The following is a 23,923-nucleotide window of genomic DNA, read 5'->3' on the forward strand; positions in this document are numbered from 1 at the left end:
CCACTGACTCTCATTGCTACCTTGGCTAAACTTCCTCCCAGCTACCCCCCTCCTTCCCCCAGTAAAAATGTGATCCCTTACTCCCACTTCCTTCAACTCTGCTGTATCTGATCTCAGCAGTAATAATTCCAGTCTAGGACAGCACACCTCCTCCTACTTCATGAACTGTAAATTCCCCTCCCCTCAATGACGCCCTCAATCGCATCTGCTCCATTTTCTGCATTTCGGCCCTCGAACCCTTCCCTCCCATCCCCAAGGAAGATAGAATCCCCCGATCCTCATATTGCACCCCACCAATCTCCAAATCCAGTGCATCATCTTCTGCCATTTTCACCACTTACATTCCCTCCTCACTCCTATCTGCGTTCCGTAAGGACTATTCTCTCTGTCACTGCCTTGTTAGGTCCACACTCCCCATCAAACCCCACTCCACACCTGGCACCTTACCCTGCCATTGCAAGATGTGCAAAGCCTGTGCCACACCTTCCCCCTCACCTCCATCCAAGGCCCCAAAGGATCATTCCAAATCTGGCAGAGATTTACTTGCACATCCTCGAACCTCGCTTATGAAATCTGTTGCTCTCTACATCGGAGAGACCGAGCGTAAACTTGCGGAATGATTCACGGAACGCTTCTGGTCCGTAAGCACCAACCAACCCCACCTTCTGGTGGCCATCCATTTCACCTCCCTCCGTCCACTGCCCCCATGGCATGGCATTCTGGGCCTTTTCCACCGTCTAAACAAGGCCACCTGCAAACTGGAGGAGGAACACCTCATCTTCCACCTTGGGAGCCTAGAACCACGTGGTCTCAACATTGAATTCACCATTTCCAAATCTCCCCCCCCACCCCACCCCCCACTCATTGCATATCCAACCATCCGACTCAACACCTCTGTCTTGACCTGACCTACCTGTTCGTTTTCCTTTCTACCTAACCGCTCCACCCTTCCCACTGACCTATCACCCACTGACCTATCACAATTACCTCCTACCTATACCCCCATCGCTATCCCATCTACCTTTCCCCTAGCCCCAACCCCCAATGTATTTTTCAGCCCCCTTCCCCCTCCCCACACCTGATGAAGGGTCCTGCCCAAATTGTTGACTCTCCTGCTCCTCAGATGCTGCCTGACCTGCTGTGCTTATCCAGAACCACACTCTAGCTACATGTCACATGTTCTGACTTCTCACTGAATATTTAAACCTGGCTGTTCAAGATCCCAAACAACTTTAAAAATATAACCTTGCTACAGTGAGTGGGATTCACTTTTTCAAAACTAAAAATATGCTCCTTGAAAGCAGAAGAAAGAAAACATAATTTTCTCATAACACTACGTTATTGCTTAAGTGTCTAAGATTCTGCTTAGCAATACTAAAATTATGAATGGTATGTATATTCATATAACTGAGATGACATAATAATTGGCAGAAATCATCTTCCTGACATTATTCAATGACATTACTCTGTGCAAAGTGATAGTTATACTTCTTTTTCTGATAAGATAAAAACAGAGAAAATACATCATATCCCTGATTTTGTCTCTGAGACATTGACAAGAATATTTGTATATTAATAAGCATTTATGTGAAGCTAGTCCCTGTGTAAGAAATGGATCCTTTAATCAATAATACATTTCCAGAATGAATATACAATCCTTATGGAATTATGGGACATAGCTTGAGGCCACCTCGGCAGAAAAACTATTTCCTTTCTCTCTCTAGAAAACTCACCCTACCTAGAAATGTCCAGGTTCCCTGATTCAGATTTCCATCCCTAAACTAGTAGCACAGTACCTTGTCCCCTCTCATCAATACAAGCATCTGGTAGGGACTAACAAATGACCCTCAGCTTTAGGTAAGCTAAGAGGTGAGCTCAAGCTGAAATGATGGCAAGGGGAGAGGTGACCACCCTGACATCTGAGGTAGCTGTCCTGTATTCACTGGGGAGAAGGTGCCATCATGTGATGCTGACATAGGGTGACCTCCCAGACCCTGGAAATAAAGCCCATTAACGGGAGCTTGGAGACAGGGGGCAGTCCTTATCAGGCAGTCGCCGCCTTCAGATTGAAGGTGGAGCAGGAAAGCTCACTAACACTTCATCTCCTCATCAGTGGTCAGAGGGTGAAGCCAGGGTTGAAGGTGAAGCCAATGTCAGGAATTGAAGTTGGGTCAGGGATGTAGTCAGGGGTTCAAGGGTTAGAGGGTCAGGGATCATGGGTCACGTATAACTTTCTGGGTAAGTCCTGTCTCTGACTCTGAAGACTGGAAGCTCAGATCCAGTGTGACATTATGGGATGGATCTATCAGTGACTTTTCATCCCACAGATTCTCAGAGGTTTTTTGTCAAGCCCTGGTCGGTAGAAGGGAAAGATTCTCTTAGTGAAAGTCTGGGTGAACATGTGCAGAAGGGACATGTTGTCCGCATTGTAAAATGACACCTGTCCACCCTCACAGTCCAGGAACACGCCAATCTTCCAGGGTCTTACAGTCAGGGGGAGTGGGGTCTGTGACGGGGAGCTAACGACAAAATAACGACCGAAGCGATCTCCCCACAGGTACCAGAATCCAGCCTCAGAGTCCAGGATGTATCCCTGTTGTCTCTGCGTAGACTCTTCGGTCACTCCCACAGCCCAACAAATTCCATCTCCCACTTGGACCTCCCAGTAATGTTTTCCTGCGGTGAATCCGTCTGAGCCCCGGACACTGAGGGAGGGATCAAACCTCTCCAATTTGTATAGGGTTCGAACGAGAAAGCTGTCATTGTCTCTGAGTCTCACACTGGTCCGCTCCTCATTCATGATAAAATCAGGATGGGCTGTGTTTGGATCCAGGGTCAGAGAGGCTGGAACTGGGAGATACAAACAACAGTCAGCAACTGAGCATCTCACTAAGTTTTATTCTAACTCTTTCCTTTCTAATGAGGTAACTCGAGGGATTCCCAGAAATTCTGGTGTATGTAAATGACTCCAGGTTGTGTTATTGGAATCAGGGTTTACCATCCTGGGATCACTCTGCCTGTGCAACCCGGTCAGAGCTGAGCAGGGATTGGGAACACACTGTGTTTTATTTTTACCTTTCCTCAGTCCCCTGTCTCCTGCTTCAATCCTGACCCAATACAAGGAATCCTGTGTCCCTCAGAGCCTTGGGCTTCTCAATGATTGTAGAGTGAGCTCCAGACCATATATCTACTTGTTTGAATACTATCAGGGAGCTATGGACAAAACCCAAGATCCCTCTGTACTTCAACATTGTTAAGGGTGCTACCATTAACTGTATACTTACTCTGCATACTTTCCACTGTGACCATGAGATACACAGCAATGTAGAGTCACTGAGTAGAAACTGATAGCCAAGTTCCATACCCGTAAAGAGAGCCTCAACCATGATCTTGGGTGTATGTCGCACTACATCTGACCCCACCATACCATTCGGTATCTGCCAATTATTCCTTACTGTCCTGCATGATACCACCACTTTGATAAATTGTTATGATCTGTCTACCTTAATTAGTTTGTACAGTTTTGGATTACTTATTACTTTGGTTAGACCTTCAGCATGCAACTCATTTCTATCATGTTATTCCAATCATTTGGTTTGTCTCCAGCACCAGCTTATTTTGAATTATTTGTAATTATCTCTCTACCTCATTTCGCTGGATTATAGGTCATCCCTTCACTTGTTATTCAGCTGTTGACACTTTACTCCCATCATCTGACATTTTTGATCATCTGCAGAGACCTATTATTTGACACTCCACGCACACCATTTATATGATCATTTCCTCTCTCTGCCTTTGATCTCTCTGCCTATAAATTCTGTGTCTGTGTGCATCTATCTCACTTCACCTGATGAAGAGGCTACGCTCTGAAAGCTTGTGCTTTCAAATAAACCTGTTGGACAATAACAAGTGCCGTGTGACTTCTGACATTGCCCACCCCAGTCCAACACTAGCACCTCCACATCACACTTTCCTTTACATTTGATCTCCCAATGTGCAATACCTCCGTTTAAACTCCATCTGATAGTTATCCACCCATATCTGCAACTGATCTACATCCTGCTTTATCCTTTAAAAACCTTCTATACTATTCACAATTCCACTGACCTTTGTGTCATCTGCAAACTTTCTAAAGCACCGATTTATGTTTTTATTCAAGCCATTTATATAAATCATAAACAGCAGAGGTCCCAGCGCAAGGCAGAGACCTCCAGCCCAAAAAGCACTCTTCCACCATTAAACTGTCTTCTATGGGCAATGTAATTCTGAATCCAAAAGGCCAAGGCACCATGGATTCCATGCATCTTAATCTTCTCAATGAACTTACCATGAGGGAAGTTGTGGAAAACTTTACTAAAATCTATGAAAGTAACATCTATTGCTCTATCCTCATTGAACATCCTTGTCACTTAGGCAAAAAAAAAACACTTGTCTTGGAGAGTGGAATATTTCCTCAGGACGATTGAGAATAATCCTTGGGGACACTTTCAGAAATTGAGTTACAATCCAGAGCTTTCTCCTCATGTCCACAGTGAGCACCAGCTGACTCCATATTCCCCAGCACCTCCCCTCCCTCAGCAGGGACAGACAAAGCTTCATTCCCAGGCCTCCTGTCCCCACCTTATTCATGGTCATGAGTGGGACACACAAGGCGGAGCTCCATCAGGGGAATGCTGTATTGTGGAAGAGGAAAGGTCCCATTGGGAAGGAAAGGTGATGGGTTGATGTGGGGGGACGGGAAGGGGACAGAATGTCTCTTGCTGAATGCTGCAAAGTATTGCAGGTTTTCAGAGGCAGAGCTTCACTCAGGGCTCTGTGTGAAGCTCAGGTCCAGGGAGCTTATGAGGTGAAGGTTTTTTTGGTGATGCTTTTTAGAAGGGGATCTGGTGTCTGAGCAACACTTTAATTCCAGTCAGGGTCACTTTTAGCTGGGCTCCTCGGTAATAGTTCAGTCCAACAAGATACTCTGCCAGATATAACATGATTCAGTCATCAAATACCCTAATTATAAATCAGGAAAATAAAACTGAGATTTACCGGGTTTAATAAATCCATTCAGTAACTTTTAACTGGGATCCTGGGAAACTACTAAGCCCAACAAGATACTATTTCAGATATAATCTAATTCACTCATCAAATACATGAATAATAAATCATAAATCAGGACAAATTTGTGGTTTACCAGGTTTAATGACATCAATCATTTCTCTCCATGCTGTGTACTGTAAAGGGCCAGTGAACTTTCCGATCATCAGAGTACCATCTGCTAATGACAGTTTATGACTTTCATCACTAATCCTGTGAATATCAAACATTGGATTATAAATTGACTTGAAGGCATCTCTAATTTACTTTAATTCACTGTGCAGAGTTTCAGTAAAAAGCTCGTCCTACCTCCTCTTCCTAGATGCTTCCTCCTGTAATAAATCAGACACAAATCCGAGTTGAGAGACTGTCTATATTCAAACAGCAACAATAATACAAACTGTTGCAAACTGCTGAGAATGCCCCATTCTCCCTGCCACCAATACACAGGGAGACAGATATTGTTACTAAAATAAAGACTGCAGATAGTGCAACACTAATGAGTCGTTGGTAATATGTTATTTATTGTCACACATATCTAGAAAGATACAGTGCTTTATTGTGCAAGAATAATTCCAGACTGACTGGATGGGATCATCTGGAAAGACTGAAATATCTGATCATTTGTCAGATCCTGGATATTCCTATCAATCCCAGTGACAGACAAGATTTGGAGATGCCGGTGTTGGACTGGGGTGTACAAAGCTAAAACTCACACAACACCAGGTTATAGTCCAACAGGTTTAATTGGAAGCACACTAGCTTTCGGAGTGACGCTCCTTCATCAGCTCCTTCATCAGTTTATTTCTCTGTTTCTGGGCACTGCCAGTCACACTGGGAGGCTGTGGGGCAGAGAGAGTTTCAGCAGCAGCTTATAGCTGGGCAGGGGATAGCAGGGTGGGAGAGATCAGAAATTAGATCAAAGGAGTGACAGATCAGAAGCCTAAGGGATCAGAAGCTGGGATTGAGGGAGAGGGGAAGAGGAGACTGGAAGGAGTGAATGGGTTAGAGACTCACTGTTGGGGATGGGTGAGTGCTGAGAATTGGGGACTGGAATTCGAGTAGATTTGTGTGCAATGAAAAGCCGGAGGGATCAGAGTAACCACGGGGTAGAAGGTTGGTGACAGGTAGAAGTTGAAGGCATTGGAGGTCGGTAAATAATTTCAGAGGCCAGACGATTCTGATATTTCAGGGGATCCATGGTCAGAGGCCAGGGGTGTGAGGATGTCTGGGCCCTCAAGGAATGTTTTGACTGCTGGAAAATGAAATAACTGGGCTCAGGAGGGTAAAAATGGAGATCTCATGCGGCAGGCAATGGATGAGATTGAAAGTGTTGAGGATTGATGTCTGATCACATAGGGTCTGTGGGGCTGTCATTGGATTGAGTCAAGTGATTGGAAAGAAAGATGTGCATTTTATTTGCTGCCTTTCACCATCACCAAATATCTCAAAGCACTTTACAGCCAACTTGAAAGGTTGCCATAGTTTGAATGTGGGAAACATAGAGCCAATTGTGCAGAGGAAGCCCCGATAAACAGCAGTCTGACTAGAGAGTATGTTTGTGATTGTGATGTTGACTGTGGGATAAATACAGGCCAGAACATTGAGATTAGTTCCCTGCTCTTCTTCAAACGTGTGACAAGGAATCTATTACATCCAGCACAGCAGGAACATGGCGCCTTAGATTAATATCCCATTTGAAAACCTACATCTCTGTCAGCGCAGCAGTCCCCATGTACTGACCCTCTGAAGGTGCAGCATTTCCTTAAGACTGACCCTCCAACAGTGCAGCAGCAGTCCCTCTGTACTGACCCACTGAAGACACAGCACTACCACAGCACTCACACTTCAACAGTGCAGCACTCTCTCAGCACGGACTCTGGGACAGTGCAACAGTCCTTCATGGCAGAAATAAATAATAGTGCAAAGACAGTGAAATCTCCATATTGTCAGAGGAGTGTTGGGCTGGACCAGGCAAAGCTAATGGTGAATTTAAGCTGAGGGTCATGACACCTCAGGCGAGAGGTATAATTGAGAAGGCAGGACTTCCACATTAAATTCAGCAGGTGCGAGAACGCAACCCTGCATTAAAGGCACCATTCTGCATCGAAGAGATGACACTTGAAGAGTAGTGACTCCAACGTTGATGGGTCCAGCACAGGTTGGCTCAGGGCTAGCAAAACCTGAGCCCACACCTGCTCCCTCACTTCCATCCAAGGCCCCAAAGCAGCCTTCCACATCCGTCAAAGTTTCACCTGCACATCCACCAATGTCATTTATTGTTTCCGTTGGTCCCGATGCAGTCTCTTCTACATTGAGGAGACTGGACGCCTCCTCGCACAGTGCTTCAGGGAACATCTCTGGGATATCCGCACCAATCAACCCCACCACCCCGTGGCCCAACATTTCAATTCCCCCTCCAATTCTGCCAAGGACTTGCAGGTCTTGGGCCTCCTTCACCACCACTTCCTCACCACCAGACGCCTCGAGGAAGAACACCTCATCTTCTGCCTTGGAACACTTCAACCTCAGGGCATCAATGTGGACTTCACCAGTTTCCTCATTTCCCCTCCCCCCACCTTACCCCGGTTCCAACCTTCCAGCTCAGCACTTTCCTCATTACCTGTCCTACCCACCAATCTCCCTTCCCACCCATCCGTTCCAGCCTCCCCTCTGACCTATCACCTCATCCCCAACCCCATTCACCCACTGTACTCTTTGCTACCTTCCCCCACCCTCCTCTCTGGCCTATCACCTCCATCTCCACCCCATTCACCTATTGTATTCTTTGCTACATTCTCCCCAGCCTCACTCCACCCCCACTTATCTCTCCACCTTGGAGCTCCCTGCCTCCATTCCTGATGAAGGACTTTTGCCCGAAATGTCGATGCTCTTGCTCCTCGGAAGCTGCCTGACCTGCTGTGCTTTTCCAGCACCACTTTAATCTAACCTCTGGCTCAGGCCCCATGGTGGAGATGTCGGAATGAAGGTAGACATTCTTTCAGCTTCACCTTTTTATTCTCAGAATGTTCAAATAGTGCCTGATTGTAAAGATTTTCACTTTTTTTTAACTGGGTTGTTTATTGCAGAGTAAAAGTGACAATAAATCATCATCATCAAGATGCAGTATAGAAATTCACCAAAGATCCTTGCCCATAGAATACAGAGGGTAATGGTCAAGAGGTGTTTTCAGGCTGGAGGTCTGTGAGTAGTGATGTTCCACAGGGATTTGTACTAGGACCTCTGCTGCTTGTGATATTTATTGATGACTTGGATAAAAATGTAGATGGGTTTGCAGATGGTACAAAGTTGCATAGAGTTGTGGGTAGTGTGAAAGGTTGTCAAAAGGTACAGCAGTATATGGATTAGTTGCAGAAATGGGTGGAAAAATAGCAGATGAAGTGTAATCTGGGTAAATATGAGACAATGCATTTTGGGAAATCAAATGTTAAGGAAAAGTATACAGTTAAAGGCAGGACCCTGAACAAATTGACATACAGGGGAACCTTGAGCTTCTAGTCCAGTCCCTGAAAGTGGGCACACAAGTGGATAGGGTGGTAGAAAAGGCATATGGCATGCTTGCCTTTATTGGTCAGGGAACTGAGTAAAAGAGTCAGGATATCATATTGTAGCTTTTTTTCGAATTTGGTTTGGTCATGCTTAGAATATTGCATTCATTTCTGGTCACCACATTACAGGACGGACATGGAGGGCTTGGGAGGGTACTGGAAAAGCACGGCAGTAAGAGTGTGTAAACTTTAAGGTGAGACTAGAAAAACTCGAGTTGTTTTCTCTGGGGGGGAGGGGGGCTGCTGAGGGGAGACTTGATAGAAGTCTATAAAATACTGAAATGTTTGGATAGGGTTGACTGTCAGAATCCTTTTCCCAGAGTTGAAATGTCTAAAACCAAAAGATACGTATTGAAGGTTGGTGGGGGGAGGGGGGGGGGGGGGGGGGGAAGGTGGGCTGCGGAAGTTCAAAGGAGATGTGAGGGGCAAGATTTTACACAGACAGTGGAACGAATCTGGAATGCTATGCATACCCATATACAAAGAATGGAGGGATATGGACCAAAAGGCAGGCAGGAAGAATTAGTTTAATTTAGTGTCATGTTTGTCAATAACATTGCCCATTCCTGTGCTGTAAAGTTCTATGTTCTATGTTTTGGTACCTTCCAATACACGACCACTTCCATCTGGAAGGGCAATGGCAGAAGATACATCATCCTGGTGGTGATACATCATCACCTGCAAATTTCCCTTCATTCCACTCATCATCCTGACTTGGAAGTATATTACCAGTCCTTCACTGTTGCTGGGTCAAGATCCTGGAATTCCCTCCCTAACAGTATTGTGCACCTACCTACAGCACAAGGACTACAGTAGTTTATGAAGGTAGCTCAATACCAAATTCTCACGAACAAAAAAGGATGGGCAATAAACACTGGCCAGGCCCCAGTGGTGTCCACGTCCCATGAGTGAATAAATAAAAACAGAAAAAAAATGTCATTCCAGACTGAAACCTTTGACATGGCAGCACTTCTTCAGTAATGAACCTTTGACAGTGCAGAATTCATCAGTACTAACCCTCTAAGACTGCAAAATTTCCTCTGTCCTCAATCTGACAATCTGAGAAGCACTCCATCAGTACTGGGTCTGTGAGACTGCAGCAAAGTCTCAGTGTTGACCCTCTGGCAGTGCAACACTCCCTCAGTACTGACCCTCTGGCAGTGCAACACTCCCTCAGTACTGACCCTCTGGCAGTGCAACACTCCCTCAGTACTGACCCTCTGGCAGTGCAACACTCCCTCAGTACTGACCCTCTGGCAGTGCAACACTCCCTCAGTACTGACCCTCTGACAGTGCGGCACTCCCTCAGCACTGACCCTCTGGCAGTGCAACACTCCCTCAGTACTGACCCTCTGACAGTACAGTACTCCCTCAGCACTGACCCTCTGACAGTACAGTACTCCCTCAGCACTGACCCTCCTGCCATGGCTGACACTCACTCCTTGGATCCAGCAGTCCTCACCTCTCTTTACTTACTGCATTACCCCAGCTCAGGGAAATCTTGCCAATCGGAGTTGGAAATGGTGTAGAGAATCATGAGACACAGAACCACAATGTACTATTTAAATTGTCAAACCACCTCCTGGTAGAGGATTAGATTCCCATATCCTGTACCAATTCTGTTCAAACTGGAACTGAATGGGTTAGAGAGGCATTGGGAAGAGATTCAGAATTGTTGTGGTTCTGTTCGCCGAGCTGGGAATTTGTCTTGCAAACGTTTCGTCCCCTGTCTAGGTGACATCGTCAGTGCATGGGAGCCTCTTGTGAAGCGCTTCTGTGATGTTTCCTCCGGCATTTATAGTGGCCTGTCTCTGCCGCTTCATTCATGTTGCTTGTCATCTGCGTGTGTGGCTACTAAGGATAGCTGGTCGTGTCATTTCATGGCTAGTTGGTTTTATGGATACGGATCGTTAGCTGTCTTCCTGTATGTCCTATGTAGTGTTTTGTGCCACACACGCAGATGACAAGCAACATGAATTCGACTGGGACAACACTACCATTATAGGGCAAGCCAAACAGAGAACAGCCAGGGAATTCCTAGAGGCATGGCATTCATCCACAAACTCCATCAACAAACACATCGACCTGGACCCAATATACCGGCCACTACAGCGGACAGCTGGAACTGACAACAGGAAGCGGCAGAGACAGGCCACTATAAATGCCGGAGGAAACATCACAGAAGCGCTTCACAGGAGGCTCCCAAGCACTGAGGATGTCACCTAGACAGGGGACGAAACGTTTGCAACACAAATCCCCAGCTCGGCGAACAGAACCACAACAATGAGCACCCGAGCTACAAATCTTCTCCCAAACTTTGAGAGATTCAGAATCTTAACCCTTTAACTTTCCATACCCAGCTGTTTTATGAGATTGAAAGCCACACCCCTTCCCCCTGCCCCTGTCATTCTCACATTCAACAAGCAGACAGCCAGCTGCTCATGCAGGGACATACGCCTTGATTGCAATGTGAATTTTAGGAGTATGTTAAACTCGGACTAAACAAAAACCTTACAAACCCTGGGGCGGTGACATATATTCCTGGGATTCTGTAAATATTGTATGAGGCTGTTAGTTGAGTGACATTAGCTAATCTGCCTTGGGATGGATAAAACAATCAAATGTCTTAAACTAGTTTGGAATTGTTGGGACAATGCTGCATTTCTTTCACAATCTGAACCCATCACGTTGTGACTGAGAACTTTCGCTGAATCAAACTGGAATATAACGCCTCACCTCGATAAATAACACTTCATCTTTCTGCTCCATCTGTTTCTGCAACTTAGAGAGATTCTCCTGAATAGAATTTAAATCTTCTGAATTTCTTGAAGATTTTTCTCCATTGCTTCTAGAACCTTCTCCTCTTCTTCCCTGAGATCTCCGAGTAAACGCTGCTCTTTCTCATTGAGGAACTGATGAATTTTAGTGAACTCGGATTTGATATGGCTGCGCAGACTGTTCACTAGTTTCTATAAAATGAAATATGAAACATAATTAATGTCTCACCATTAAAAAAAAGCCAGATCCGGCAGAATTAGCGCGAAGTAACTTTACCCTCATTTTGGAAATCTTCCGTTTCTGTTTCAGTTCAGTTTCTGTAAAGGCTGTTTTTTTCTTTGTTAGAGAATCAAAGGAACGCTTCACTTTCTCCTGGGGTTTGGAGAGAATTTAAAAAAGAAGTTTAACAGAGGAACAGAGGATATAGTAATTACAATAAATGTAACAACAGAATAAAAGCGTTAGACGCTGAAAATGTGATGAAATAATTAGGGAATGAAATCTGTTTTCTTTTACCTTGTAGATGTCAACAGTTTCTTTAATCGGGATGAAGCGGTGCTCTCTATGTTCCCGGGAATCTCTACAAATCAAACAGATCAATTTCTTGTCAGTTTCACAAAACAGCTTCAGTTCTTCCTGATGTTTCTCACAGTGACGTTTACTTTCCTTCTCTTGTGGATTCAGACTTGATGTTCGGACTTTCTCGGCCAGACTCGCTAAGGTCCGATTTACCCTGAGGTTTCTTTCTGGGAACTCCTGTCTACATTCCGGGCAGGAGTTTATCTCCTTCTTTTCCCAACTCTGGGTGATACAGGAGCGGCAGAAGTTATGTCCACAATCCAGTGTAACTGGTTCGGTGAAGAAATGGAGACAAATGGGACAAATTAAATCCTCGTCTAAACTGGGGAACTGCTGACTGGAATCCATGATCACACTCAGAATTTCCTGGTCCTAGCCCTTTTCAGTTTCTATGTGACTGTGCTGGTGAATTCCTGTAGTCCAGCAACTTCATAAAGTGGTTTCCTGCAATACTCCACAAATTATTCATATAGCTCTCCTCAGTTTTATTGTTTTTTTTTAAACAAACAGCAAAACTGAGGGCCGTAGACAGGATAAACGGTGAGAGTATGACAACATTAGGGCGAAAACTGAACCCAGGTGAAAGTCCATGCGAAGTTTGCAGATTTGGCACAGGTTTGGAGGCAGAGGATTGGACAGAGGAAGGGAAAGGCTCTGAGGGGTGGGGAGAGAGATTTGATTGCACTCATCTCCAGACTGAACTCATTCTCTGGTGGAATAATGTGTAAGATCCCGATTCAGAATCTAAACGTGTTGATTCTAGTTTTGAAAGACATTGTTCATAAATAAAACAGAGAATTGTGAACACTGGAGATCTGAAACAAAACAAAAATTGCTGGAGAAACTCACCAGGTCTGACAGCATCTGCTAAAAGAGAGCAGAAGTCAATGTTTTGAGTTCAGTGATCCTGCTTCAGAACAGAGGCCCATTGAGGCAGGTAACATGGAAAATTCCCACTGCCTGGTCATTTAACTGCAACATGCAGCCCAGTGTGAACTACAATATTAACTGCTAAAATAGAAGTTGCCGGAAAAGTTCAGCTGGCCTGACAGCATCTATGAAGAGAAAGCAGAGTTAATATTTTGAGTCTGGTGATGCTTCCTGAGAAAAACTGGCTATACACTGAGTAAGGGTCCAGCTTCATAGTTGGCCAGCATGATACAGAGCTCGCCTGGATCTCTTAAAGAGATCCTGCCCTTTTCAAAGTCAGGGCATACTTTCTTACAAGAGGAGACAGAGCTGCTCCAGCGTGGATCCAGGCAGTAGAATGGTATGTTGAGGGTGCTGATGGTTTACTCTGTAATGTTGTTAGTTACTGCGCACCTCCCATCACAGGAGCCCTAATCCCCCATGGTCAGGTTATGAAGGAGAATCAGAAACCCCCTGCATTTTTTAGGCTACATCCCGACCCCCTTCAAACTGGGGGCTGCGTAGCCATGTTCAATACAATAACACAGATCAGGAATCAATCTTCAGAGCTTCCTGTTCTGCATAGTCCATTATCACACTAGAATATATATTTGAGAGTTGCGAACCTTTTGGTGGGGGTGAAACGAAGGGGAGAAGTCCTGGCTGGTACATTAGATTAACACGGTTCAACAATTGTGCTCTCTTTATAATTTCAGTCCTTGGGGATTTGGTTACTTGGAGCCTTTACCATCTTTGAATATAAACTTGAAAAGAAGCCAGGCCCCTCTCACTTTTTTTTATATCATTCGTAATTCAATGTACACAAGGCCAGGTAGGCTCTGGGACTCTGGAATTCTGGATCAGGAACTTTCCTGACATTATATTCCTGCCTCCGATAAGCAGTGCTGCTCAGTGGGATTTTGATGCTTTGGGGCATGAAGATGTAAGATCTCATATTTTCTAATGAGAGTCCGAGTCCAGTGGTAGATTCAGGTGACTTTTATTTGTCTGATTTACAGCACAGTTACAGCATACAGCAAAAAGGCATACAAAATCTTCAGATTGTATTCAGTTCAAACTTAGACTGCACAAGTTTCCCCACACCCACTCCTTTGGTACTATTGGAAAGCTTATCTTTCTGCAATTGGCTCTCTAGTGCAGCGTAGAGTGCGTTGCTGGAAAAGCACAGGAGGTCAGGCAGCATCCGAGGAGCAGGAGAATTGACGTTTCGGGCACAATCCCTTCATCAGGAATGAGGTTTGTGGGCCGGGGCCTGAGAGATAAATAGGAGGGTGGGGTGGGGTGGGGGGGAAGGTAGCTGAGTAAGCGATAGGTAGATGAAGGTGAGGGAGAAGGTGATAGATCAGAGGGGGGGAGTGATGGATGGGTCAGGAGGACAGTGCCGAGTTGGAGCATTGGGACAGGGATAATGTGGATGGAGAAGTGGGAAAATGAAAAAGCTGTTGAAATCCACATTCATCCCATGTGGTTGCAGGGTCCCAAGGTGGAATATGAGGCATTCTGCCTCCAGGCATCGGGTGGTAACTTCATGTCCTTGATGGAGTGGGAGGGGGAGTTGAAGTGTTTAGCCATGGGATGGTGGGGCTGGTGGATGTGGGTGTCTCAGAGATGTCCTCTGAAACAATCCGCAAGAAAGCGTTCTGTCTCCCTGATGTAGAGGAGATCACATCGGGTGCAACAGATGCAGTAGATGACGTTGGTAGAGGTACAGGTAAATTTCTGACAGATGTGGAAGGATCACTTCGGGCCTTAGATGGAGGTGACAGGAGTAGTGTGCGAGCAGGTTTTGCATTTCCTGTGATTGCATAGAAAGGTGCCAGGAGTGGGGTGTGGGCTGGTGGGCAGCGTGGACTTGACAAGGGAGTCATGGAGGGGAAGGTCTCTCCAGAACACTGATAGGGCTGAGGAGAGAAATATATCTTTGGTGGTGGGGTCCGTTTGGAGGTGGCAGAACTGTTGGAGTATGATGTGATGTATGCGGAGGTTAGTGGGATGAAATGTGAGGACCGGGAGGGAGGGGGTTTCTGTCCTTGTTGTGTTGGGAGGGGTGGGGTTCCAGGGCGGTCGTGTGTGAAATGGAGACACGCTGCAGGTCATCATCAACCTCATGGATTTTGGTTAATTAAATGAATGAATGCAGACTGATTCACTGAATGAATGAGTCAAGTTTGATTCAATCAATGAATGAATGCAGTTCGAATCATTGAAGGAACAAATGAAGTTGGATTCATTGAATGAATGCAGTTTGATTTCTTGAATTGATGCATGAAGTTGGAAACATTGAATGTATTCAGTTTCCCACATGGTTGACGATGCCCTCCAGTGCATCTCCTCCACTTTACACACCACCGCCCTTGAACCCCACCCATCCCAACGCAACAAGGACAGAATCCCCCAGTCCTCACTTTGCACCCCACCAACCTCCACCTACATCATATCATCCTCTGCCACTTCTGCCACTTCCAAACACCCCACCATCAAAGATATAGTTCTCTCCCCACCTCTATCAGTGTTCTGGAGAGACCATTCCCACCGGGACTCCCTTATCAGGTCCATAGTCCTCACCAGCCCACATCCCACTCCTGCCACGTTTTTGAATATAGTGGGGGGGGGGAGGGGAGGGAGGTGGGCACATTTTCTGTCTGAAATTGGCTTAAACCTTTTTCTCTAAAACTTTTGGTGATCTTTTTGTGTATAAGTCAATCTATAGCTACTTTGGAATCTGTACAAAACCATGAGACCATCAGAAATAGGAGTGGAAGTAAGGTCATTCGGCCCATCGAGTCCACTCCGCCATTCAATCATGGCTGATGGGCATTTCAACAACAGTGAACCCGCACTCTCTTAATTCCTTTCAAGATTAAGAATTTATCAATCTCTGCCTTGAAAACATTTAACATCCTGGCCTCTGCTGCAATTCCACAGGCCTACCACTCTCTGGCTGAAGAAATATCTCCTCATTTCCATTCTAAATTGACCCCCTATAAGTATAAGGCTGTGCCTATGAGTCCTCGTATCCCCGCCTGATGAAAACAATTTCCCAGCATCCATCCTTTCTAAGCCATGCATTATCTTGTAAGTTTCTAGTAGATCTCCCCTTAACCTTCTAAACTCTAATGAATACAATCCTAGTATCCTCAGCCGTTCATCATACGTTAAGCCTACCATTCCAGGGATCATCTGTGTGAATCTCCCCTAGACATGCTCCAGTGCCAGTATGTCCTTCTTGAGGTGTGGGGCCCAAAACTGGATACATTATTCTAAATGGGACCTAACCATTTATAAAGTCTCAGTAGCACATCAGTGCTTTTACATTCCAACCTTCTTGAGATAAATGACAACATTGCATTTGCTTTCTTAACCATGGACTCAACCTGCAAGTCAACCATTAGAGAATGCTCGACTAGCACTCCCAGATCCCTATGTACTTTGACTTTAAGAATTTTCTCACCGTTTAGTAAATAGTCCATGCTTGTGTTCTTTTTTCCAAAGTGCAAGACCTCACATTTGCTCACATTGAATTTCATCAGCCATTTCTTGGACTATTCTCCTAAACCGTACAAATCTTTCTGTAGCCTCCCCACCTTCTCAGAATTACCTGCCTGTTCACCTAACTTCGTATCATCGGTGAACTTCGCCAGTCTCTTTGTCCAGATCATTTATATATCAAGTGGACAGCAATGGCCCCAATACTGAACTCTGCAGGACACCACTTGTCACCAGCTGCCATTCTGAAAAAGGACCTTTTATCCCAATTCTCTGCCTCCTGTCAAACAGCCAATCCTCAATCCATGCCAGTAGCTCACCTCGAATGCCATTGACCCTCACCTCACTCAGCATCCTCCTGTGAGGCACCTTATCAAAGGCCATATCTATGATTATGTAAAGAATCTTAACTAAAACCTACTCTTAATGTTGTAACAGGTTGATAAAATAATTCAACAGAGCTTAGTGTGAATGTTCTTGTCTGTGTATTATACATCAAGAACTGCAGCTGACCTTGCAGAAGAAATGTGTTATGTATCTCTTATGCACAGAGCTGTTATTCTTTGACTTGTGAAGTCCCTAAGTGTTCTAACTACAGTCGGCCATGTTCTGTCACATTATCCATGGGCAGCCGTCAACTATTTTGTGCAACACAGTCATGAGCAGCCCTAACAGAAACAGACAGAAGTAGAGGTAGCCATCTCCAGCAATTGGCAGAGGCAGAGTTAGAGGTGGGCCAATGCTGAAGCAGCTAAACACGACAGAATAAGAGGGGAACTAGCCAAAGATTGATCAGCAAATTGGAACAGAGCAGTGGGTACTTTTTGGGGAGGAGCTTCAGATGTAAGTACATTCCAACAAGGGGAAAATATTGGGAAATGAAAGCCTTGAAGGATTAGGGAAATAAGGACATGGTGCTGCAGAAAAAGAGGGTGCATGATGCATGTCAGGTGAATCTTTAAGTGGCATCTAGATGACGCTACCATGTGCGAGAACAAATAATAATGGAAATATTACTGATTGGGAAAGAATATGAGATTAAATGTCAGCATTCCTAAAATACAGAACAAAATCTTTCACTGATATGTAAATAATTATTAGGGAGAATTAGTGGAGATGGATCCAATTGGAAACAAGGACAGGAAAGTATCTTTGAGGCACAAGACATGAGAAGGGCGTGTTGACGACTTGATGTCAATCTTTACTAAAGGACGGAATAATTGACAAAGCATCAGCAGAAATGGAGATAGTTGAAGCAACAGATTGAGTGAAAATGAACAGGCAGAATGTTCAGGAATCCAGCCCAGAATGTGGAGCTGGATTTCTGGTCTCCAACTCAAAGCATTTCTGGACTGAGGTTTGTAGCTTGCACCTTCTGTCTCTGAAGAAAGAAGACTAGCACAGAATCAAAGGCTCAGCTGGCTCTGGGTGAGATTGGTGAACGCAATGGAAACTCATTGGACATTCTTCAGCAGCACATCCAGTATACTCTCAAGGTTCAGTACAATGAAAGGTAACCTGTGTGTTTTAACTGCATTCGTTTATCCTCATCCAATCATCGGTATTGCTGTGTATGTTACCAGGAACATATTCACAGTCATCTTACCAGGGATTCTTAGCTCTCTGAGCTCATGTTACCTTGTCCTTTTCATATATATTTTAATGAAGTACTGAAGGAATACTACATCGATAAAGATGTTATTTTCAAGTGGGATTTTAAGGGGGATAACTAGGAGTGCTGATGATTTGGTCTTCATTAACACTAGCAATGCTAATTGATCATGAAAGTAAGAGCCCATGGGATCCAAGATGAAGCGGCACACCACATCCAAAATTGGTTGAGAGGTAGGAAATAGAGGGCATTGGTAGATGGATGTTTCTGTGACTGGAAATCTGTTTCCAGTGGGGTTTTACAGGGCTTGGTTTTGGGGCCTTTACTCTCTGTGTATACATTAATGATTGAGATATAAATGTAGGAGTATGATCAAGAAGTTCACGGATGACATGAAAATTGGTCAGGTGGTAAATAGTGAAGAGGATGATCTTAAACTGCAGGAGAATATCAAAGGACTTGGTCAACTGTGCAGCGCAGTGACAAATGGAATTCAGCTTGAAAAATGTGAGATAGTGCACTTACTGAGTATGATCAAGGCAAGAAATTGAACTATGAATGATAGGGCCCTGGAAAATATTGAAGAACCAAGGGACCTTGGTGCGTGCGCATATCCACAAATCACTGAAAGTAGCAGGGGAGATTGAGAAGGTATTTAAAAGCATTGGACATTTATGAGATGAAAAACGATATAAAACATTAGAGCACAACTGGAATACTGCATGCAGCTTTTGTTAAAACATAATAGGAATGATGTATTTGCATGAGAGAGGGTGCAGAGGAGATTTACCAGGATGCTGCCTGGATGGGAGGTTCTGAACTATGGGGAAAAATTGGACAGGTTGGGATTGTTGTCCTTGGAGCAATGAAGGTTGTGATGGGACCTGATAGAGGTGTATAAAATTAGGGGAGGCCTAGATAGGAAGCAGTTTTTCCTGGGGCCAATAATCAGGGCTATAGATTTTAGTGAAGAGGTAGAAAGCTAAGAAGAGATTTGAGCGGATGTTTTTACTCAGAGGTTTGTGGGAATCTGAAACTCAATGCCTGAAAAGGTGGTTGAGACAAATCTTCTGTAACATTTAAGCAGTATTTAGATATTAATACGGGTTGAATTAGCCTTCATGGTTGTGGGCTAACAATGGAAAATGGGGTTAGTGGAGTCAGAGCTTTGTTTGACCAGTGCAGACTTAAAGAGTCAAATGGTCTTCTGCTACGTGCTGTGAGTCTATGAGTCTCATTCTATGTGTCTTTGTGTAAATTCTGTAAATATTCTTATGACTGAGATGGGAGGGTTGCACTGCCTATCTCTTAATCTAATAATTTAGGGTTCACAACATCATTTGATTGTTTCACCCAGATCACAACAAAGATAATCTTGTGTTTTCTCTTTATGTGACATTGATAAGATCCATCAACCAAGTTTCCTTAATGACCATAAAATTATTCATTTATTGTTAAAATCAAACATATTCAACAAAGATACAAATCTAGGTTAGTAGTACTTTATATTATTAAAATATAAAAAGCTTATGCTTCTAAGTAATACACACACACACAAATTGATTTGTTTTTGCAGAGATTTTTTTGGAAATAAAATTACTTCAGCTGAAATTGGTTGATTCTTGGGGGATTCTGGATTAGTGGTGCTGGAAAAGCACAGCAGTTCAGGCAGCATCCGAGGAGCAGTAAAATCGATGTTTCGGGCAAAAGCCCTTCATCAGGAATACAGGCAGAGTGCCTGAAGGGCTTTTGTCTGAAACGTCGATTTTACTGCTCCTCGGATGCTGCCTGAACTGCTGTGCTTTTCCAGTACCACTAATCCAGAATCTGGTTTCCAGCATCTGCAGTCATTGTTTTTACCTGATTCTTGGGGGAGAAAAGGCATGGAATTTTACACATAGACAGGTCACAAGACTTGCCCAGTTAACTCTGGGATCTCAATAGACACAGTTTGCTTTGGAAACACGGCGTTGAGAAGTCTTCAATATACTGTTCAAGAGGATAATCAGGTTCCATACTGGGCATGTAACAAGAGTGTTTTTGAAAGGCAGTGAGATGACTTATGCTATCTTTCCTGAGCAGGCTTCTTCCCAAATGGAAATCACACACTGTTCAAACTAGACAACTCAAAATCCTAGTCATGAGGTTTCCTGCAAATAAGGCCAGCAGTTAGCTGAAACATTCTGGCTTCAAAGAAATGCCTTGTTACAATAAAGTTCCAATGTCCAAAATTACTTTTCAGCAACTCAGTTTGAAAACAAAAGTCAGAGAACACCACAGAACTTGAAAAAAAAAGATTTTTCATAATTCTTTAAAACTCAAATCACAAAAAAGTGACTTGATAACATTTTATATTAAATGAAGGGTTTTGAAATGTGCAGTTATTAATGCAACTTTCTGTCCTCTAACAGATTGGATCAAATGGATCATTCATTCTTCAATTCAAATCAATTTCATCAGTATCAAGGTAGTGACAAATAGGGATACCGAATTCTTGATAGATTTACATCCAACAATCTTACAAATTGTCACATGGATGATTCAAGATTTAATTTAGTTTCCGATTCTAACTAATTGTCACAGATCCAAGCACAGCTAGCTCAGCCACACCTAACTGCACTTATCACCAGATCACTGGTTTGAACATTGGACTTATTTATACTGGCAACTGCCCATAATTCCAGTTCTCTCTTGTTGGAAAAAAGTCCCATCTTCCTTTGAATCCTATTTATTTCAACTTAACATTTGAAACTTAAACACAGACAACATCATTTTAAATGTTTGGGCATTGGGAACAACTTTGTAAAAGCTCTTTAATAAGCTGCAGATGTCCAATCAAGATGTTTTGGGGGCCCTCTTGCTACACTGTGGTCATGTCCCTATCCCCGGACTGAGAGGTCTGAATTTAGGTGCAGCTGCTCCAGAGATGTGGAATAACATCTCTGAAAAGGTTGGTTAGCCAAGTAGATTAAACAGAAAAAAGGAAATCAGGTTTTTTTTCTTAAACCCCCACACTACCGCCAAACAGCTTATTTTCCCCAGCAACCATGCAGGTATAGGCCACAGTGAAAAAACAATGAATGCAGAAAACTTTATTCATATTCCACCACCAAGAAGAAGGAAACACCCGAGTGGCCAGCGACAAATAGTGCCCTTCTCATCAAAGGCTAATGCCTGAGTGATCAAAGGTGAAGGGGAGGGCAGGGACTGAATCAAAATAGAGTTGGAAGGGGAAATAATACACTCCACACCCCACGGGAAATCAGGTTGTTTCAAAAACTGTCCAACATGTGCCCAACAAAGGATCTTTAAACTGAGATAACAACATTTACTGCCGTGTTAGCTTTAGGTTAAACTGAGCAAAGTTCTCACTTGATAACAGATGCTCATTGGAAAGTTTCAGTTTGATGTAATCAGTAAGTTCACTCATTTGAATGATTGTTACTCAGCTCTAATCAGTCACGAATGAGGTTGAGCAAAATGAATGCAGTGGTTTTGATCAAAGTTTATTTCTATGTTGTTACAATTGTGATGGAAGGAATGTGCTGATAACCCAGCCCCACTCCAACACTACTCACACCATTTGTGTAAATGTGTTGATTCAATTCTCAAAATGGCTAATTGCTTCTCTTTTGTGCAACCACCTAAATTAAAAGAAACATCTACCAAGGTTTTGAGATGAACTCAAAATAATCAATTTATTATCAGCAAAACTCATTCATCAAAGCAAGTTGTAAATTCTGATTAACACAAAAGCAATGATCTGGGATCCCTTTCATTGGAGACATAGATAAATCCACACTGCACAAAATGACAAACATCTGCAGAGATGATGGCTTAAAAAAAAAACAAAATGGAAAACACAACGAAACCTGGGGGCCAAGGGTCTGGAAGCAAAGGAGAGAATATTTATATATCTCATGTTCACTTTCTTCTCTCGGCAATGCCAAATGTTTGGCAGCCATGTTGTCACCATCCACAACCGTTGCTTTTCCCAGTCAAACCGAAATTCTGCAATCAGGAAACCGTCTGGTTCCCAGGGACTTCTGTTTAACATATGATTTCAGGAGAGAATCTTGTGTCCATTCTCAACATACATTAATGATTTAGATGATGGGATTAAATGTAATATCTCAAAGTTTGTCAATCTAAGAGCTGATCTAAGTGGCAACAGATTAGGAAAGGTGTAGGTGCAACATGACCTGAGAATCCTTGTGTGTCTTTTTCAGAATGTAAGAATGTAGGTGCAGCAGGCAGTGAAGAAGGCAAATGATATGTTGGCCTTCATAACGAGAGGATTTGAGTACAGGAGCAGGGGTATATTGCTGAACTTGGAGTATTGCATGTGCTCTTGGTCTTCTGGCTATGGAGGAAGTACAACAGAGATTTATTAAACTGATTCCTGGGATCAGGACTAACTACAGGATTCCTGTATACAAACCCTCGTGTTATGAAGGCCGACATACCATTTGCCTTCTTCACTGCCTGCCGCACCTACATGAACAGGGACTGGTTTAGTTCGGACTTAATTCATTCAATACAGGTAAGCTATTTAGCACAGAGATGAGGAGAAATTTCTTCAGCTGAAAAGTGGTGAGCCTCTGGAATTCTCTTCTACAGAAAGCAGTCAAAGCCAAAACAATGAATGTTTTCAAGAATGAGTTTGATGTAGTTCTTAGGGCTGAAGGGACCAAAGAGTTTGGGGAGCAAGTGAGAATAGGCTATCGATCAGCCATAACCATATTAAATGGTATCGCAGACTTGAAGGGCTGAATTGTCTATTCCTGCTTCTATTCTTGATGTTGCCATGATGACATAAAACGTAAATAAAATTCATTCAGCTAGTAGAGTTTCTTGCCACTTTTTTAATCCAGACTATTCCACTTTATAATATTCTTGATTGTGCATCAGTAATATTATTGGTTTTTATTCCAACAATATGAACAATTCTGATGTCATCAGACTTCACTGAAAAAGTCTGGCAATTTGATTTTTTTTTAAATCTCTGCAAATGCCAAAGGGTTATGGTCAATGTATGTTAATATTCTTTGTTATCATGATGGACATAAACCTCTCAGTATTTAAGAACCAGTAATAATCTCAGTGGTTCTGTTTCTATTGCAGAACATTTCTTTTGATGTTGATTTAGTTTGTAGAAAACTACCCGAGTGGCTTCTCTGTGCCTGATTCATCATATTACAAATAGAGCACATCCTTTACCAAGCCACTAACAAGGATTGCTATTTTAAAGGATTTGGTGAAATTGGGAGCAAACAACATTGGTTCATTAATTTGGAATCCCTTCCTAAAGCCTCTTCACCGCTCTTTTGTACAATTTACCAATAGATGTTTTGAGAAAAATCTAAAATTCAGTGCAAACTTTTAAGAGAATCCACATATTTCCAAAAATATTATTATTTCCCATTCAGTTTTTGGAATGGAGAATTCTTTCAAAGCTTTTACCTTTGAGTCTTTGGCAACACTTTTTCTTGCCAATCACTCTTGGCAAGATTTATCATAGCGTGGCATCAAGGAGACTTGGTAAAACTGGAATCAAATGGAACCACAGGGAAAACTCTCTGTGGAGTCATACCTGGTACGTAGGAAGATGGCTGGGGTTGTTGTAGATCAGTTATTCCAGCTCCGGGAGATTTCTGCAGGAATTCCTCAGGGTAATGTACTAGGCCCACCATCTTCAGCTGCTTCTTCAATGACCTTCCCTCTGCTGGGGCTGCACATGATGGAAAGCAGCATAAAAGTGGCCAAAAAGGCTGCTGAAAAGTAGTGAAAGAATTGAAACTACCATGGTATTCAAACAGATGAAAAACTCAACAGACAATCAATTTTTCAATGTATAATTTCAGTTACATCACACTGTAAATTT

At 43.4% G+C, this 23,923-nt stretch overlaps 1 protein-coding gene across 1 annotated transcript; it reads right to left on the reverse strand.

Annotated features, from left to right (window-relative positions):
- Positions 1–1,124: 1,124 nt before the first annotated feature.
- On the reverse strand, positions 1,125–12,533 carry LOC122541486 (zinc-binding protein A33-like). Its single transcript, XM_087978688.1, has 6 exons — positions 11,949–12,533; positions 11,709–11,804; positions 11,465–11,623; positions 5,395–5,456; positions 5,183–5,298; positions 1,125–2,850 (listed from the first exon to the last, which is right to left on the reverse strand). Exons 1-6 carry the CDS (start codon positions 12,357–12,359, stop codon positions 2,306–2,308), a joined length of 1,389 nt encoding a protein of 462 aa, XP_087834814.1. The 5' UTR covers positions 12,360–12,533; the 3' UTR covers positions 1,125–2,305.
- Positions 12,534–23,923: the final 11,390 nt, after the last annotated feature.

Source organism: Chiloscyllium plagiosum, unplaced genomic scaffold, assembly GCF_037043375.1.
Source record: "Chiloscyllium plagiosum isolate Xiang-an unplaced genomic scaffold, Cpla_swu_hap1 HiC_scaffold_35, whole genome shotgun sequence".
Lineage (NCBI taxonomy): Eukaryota > Metazoa > Chordata > Chondrichthyes > Orectolobiformes > Hemiscylliidae > Chiloscyllium > Chiloscyllium plagiosum.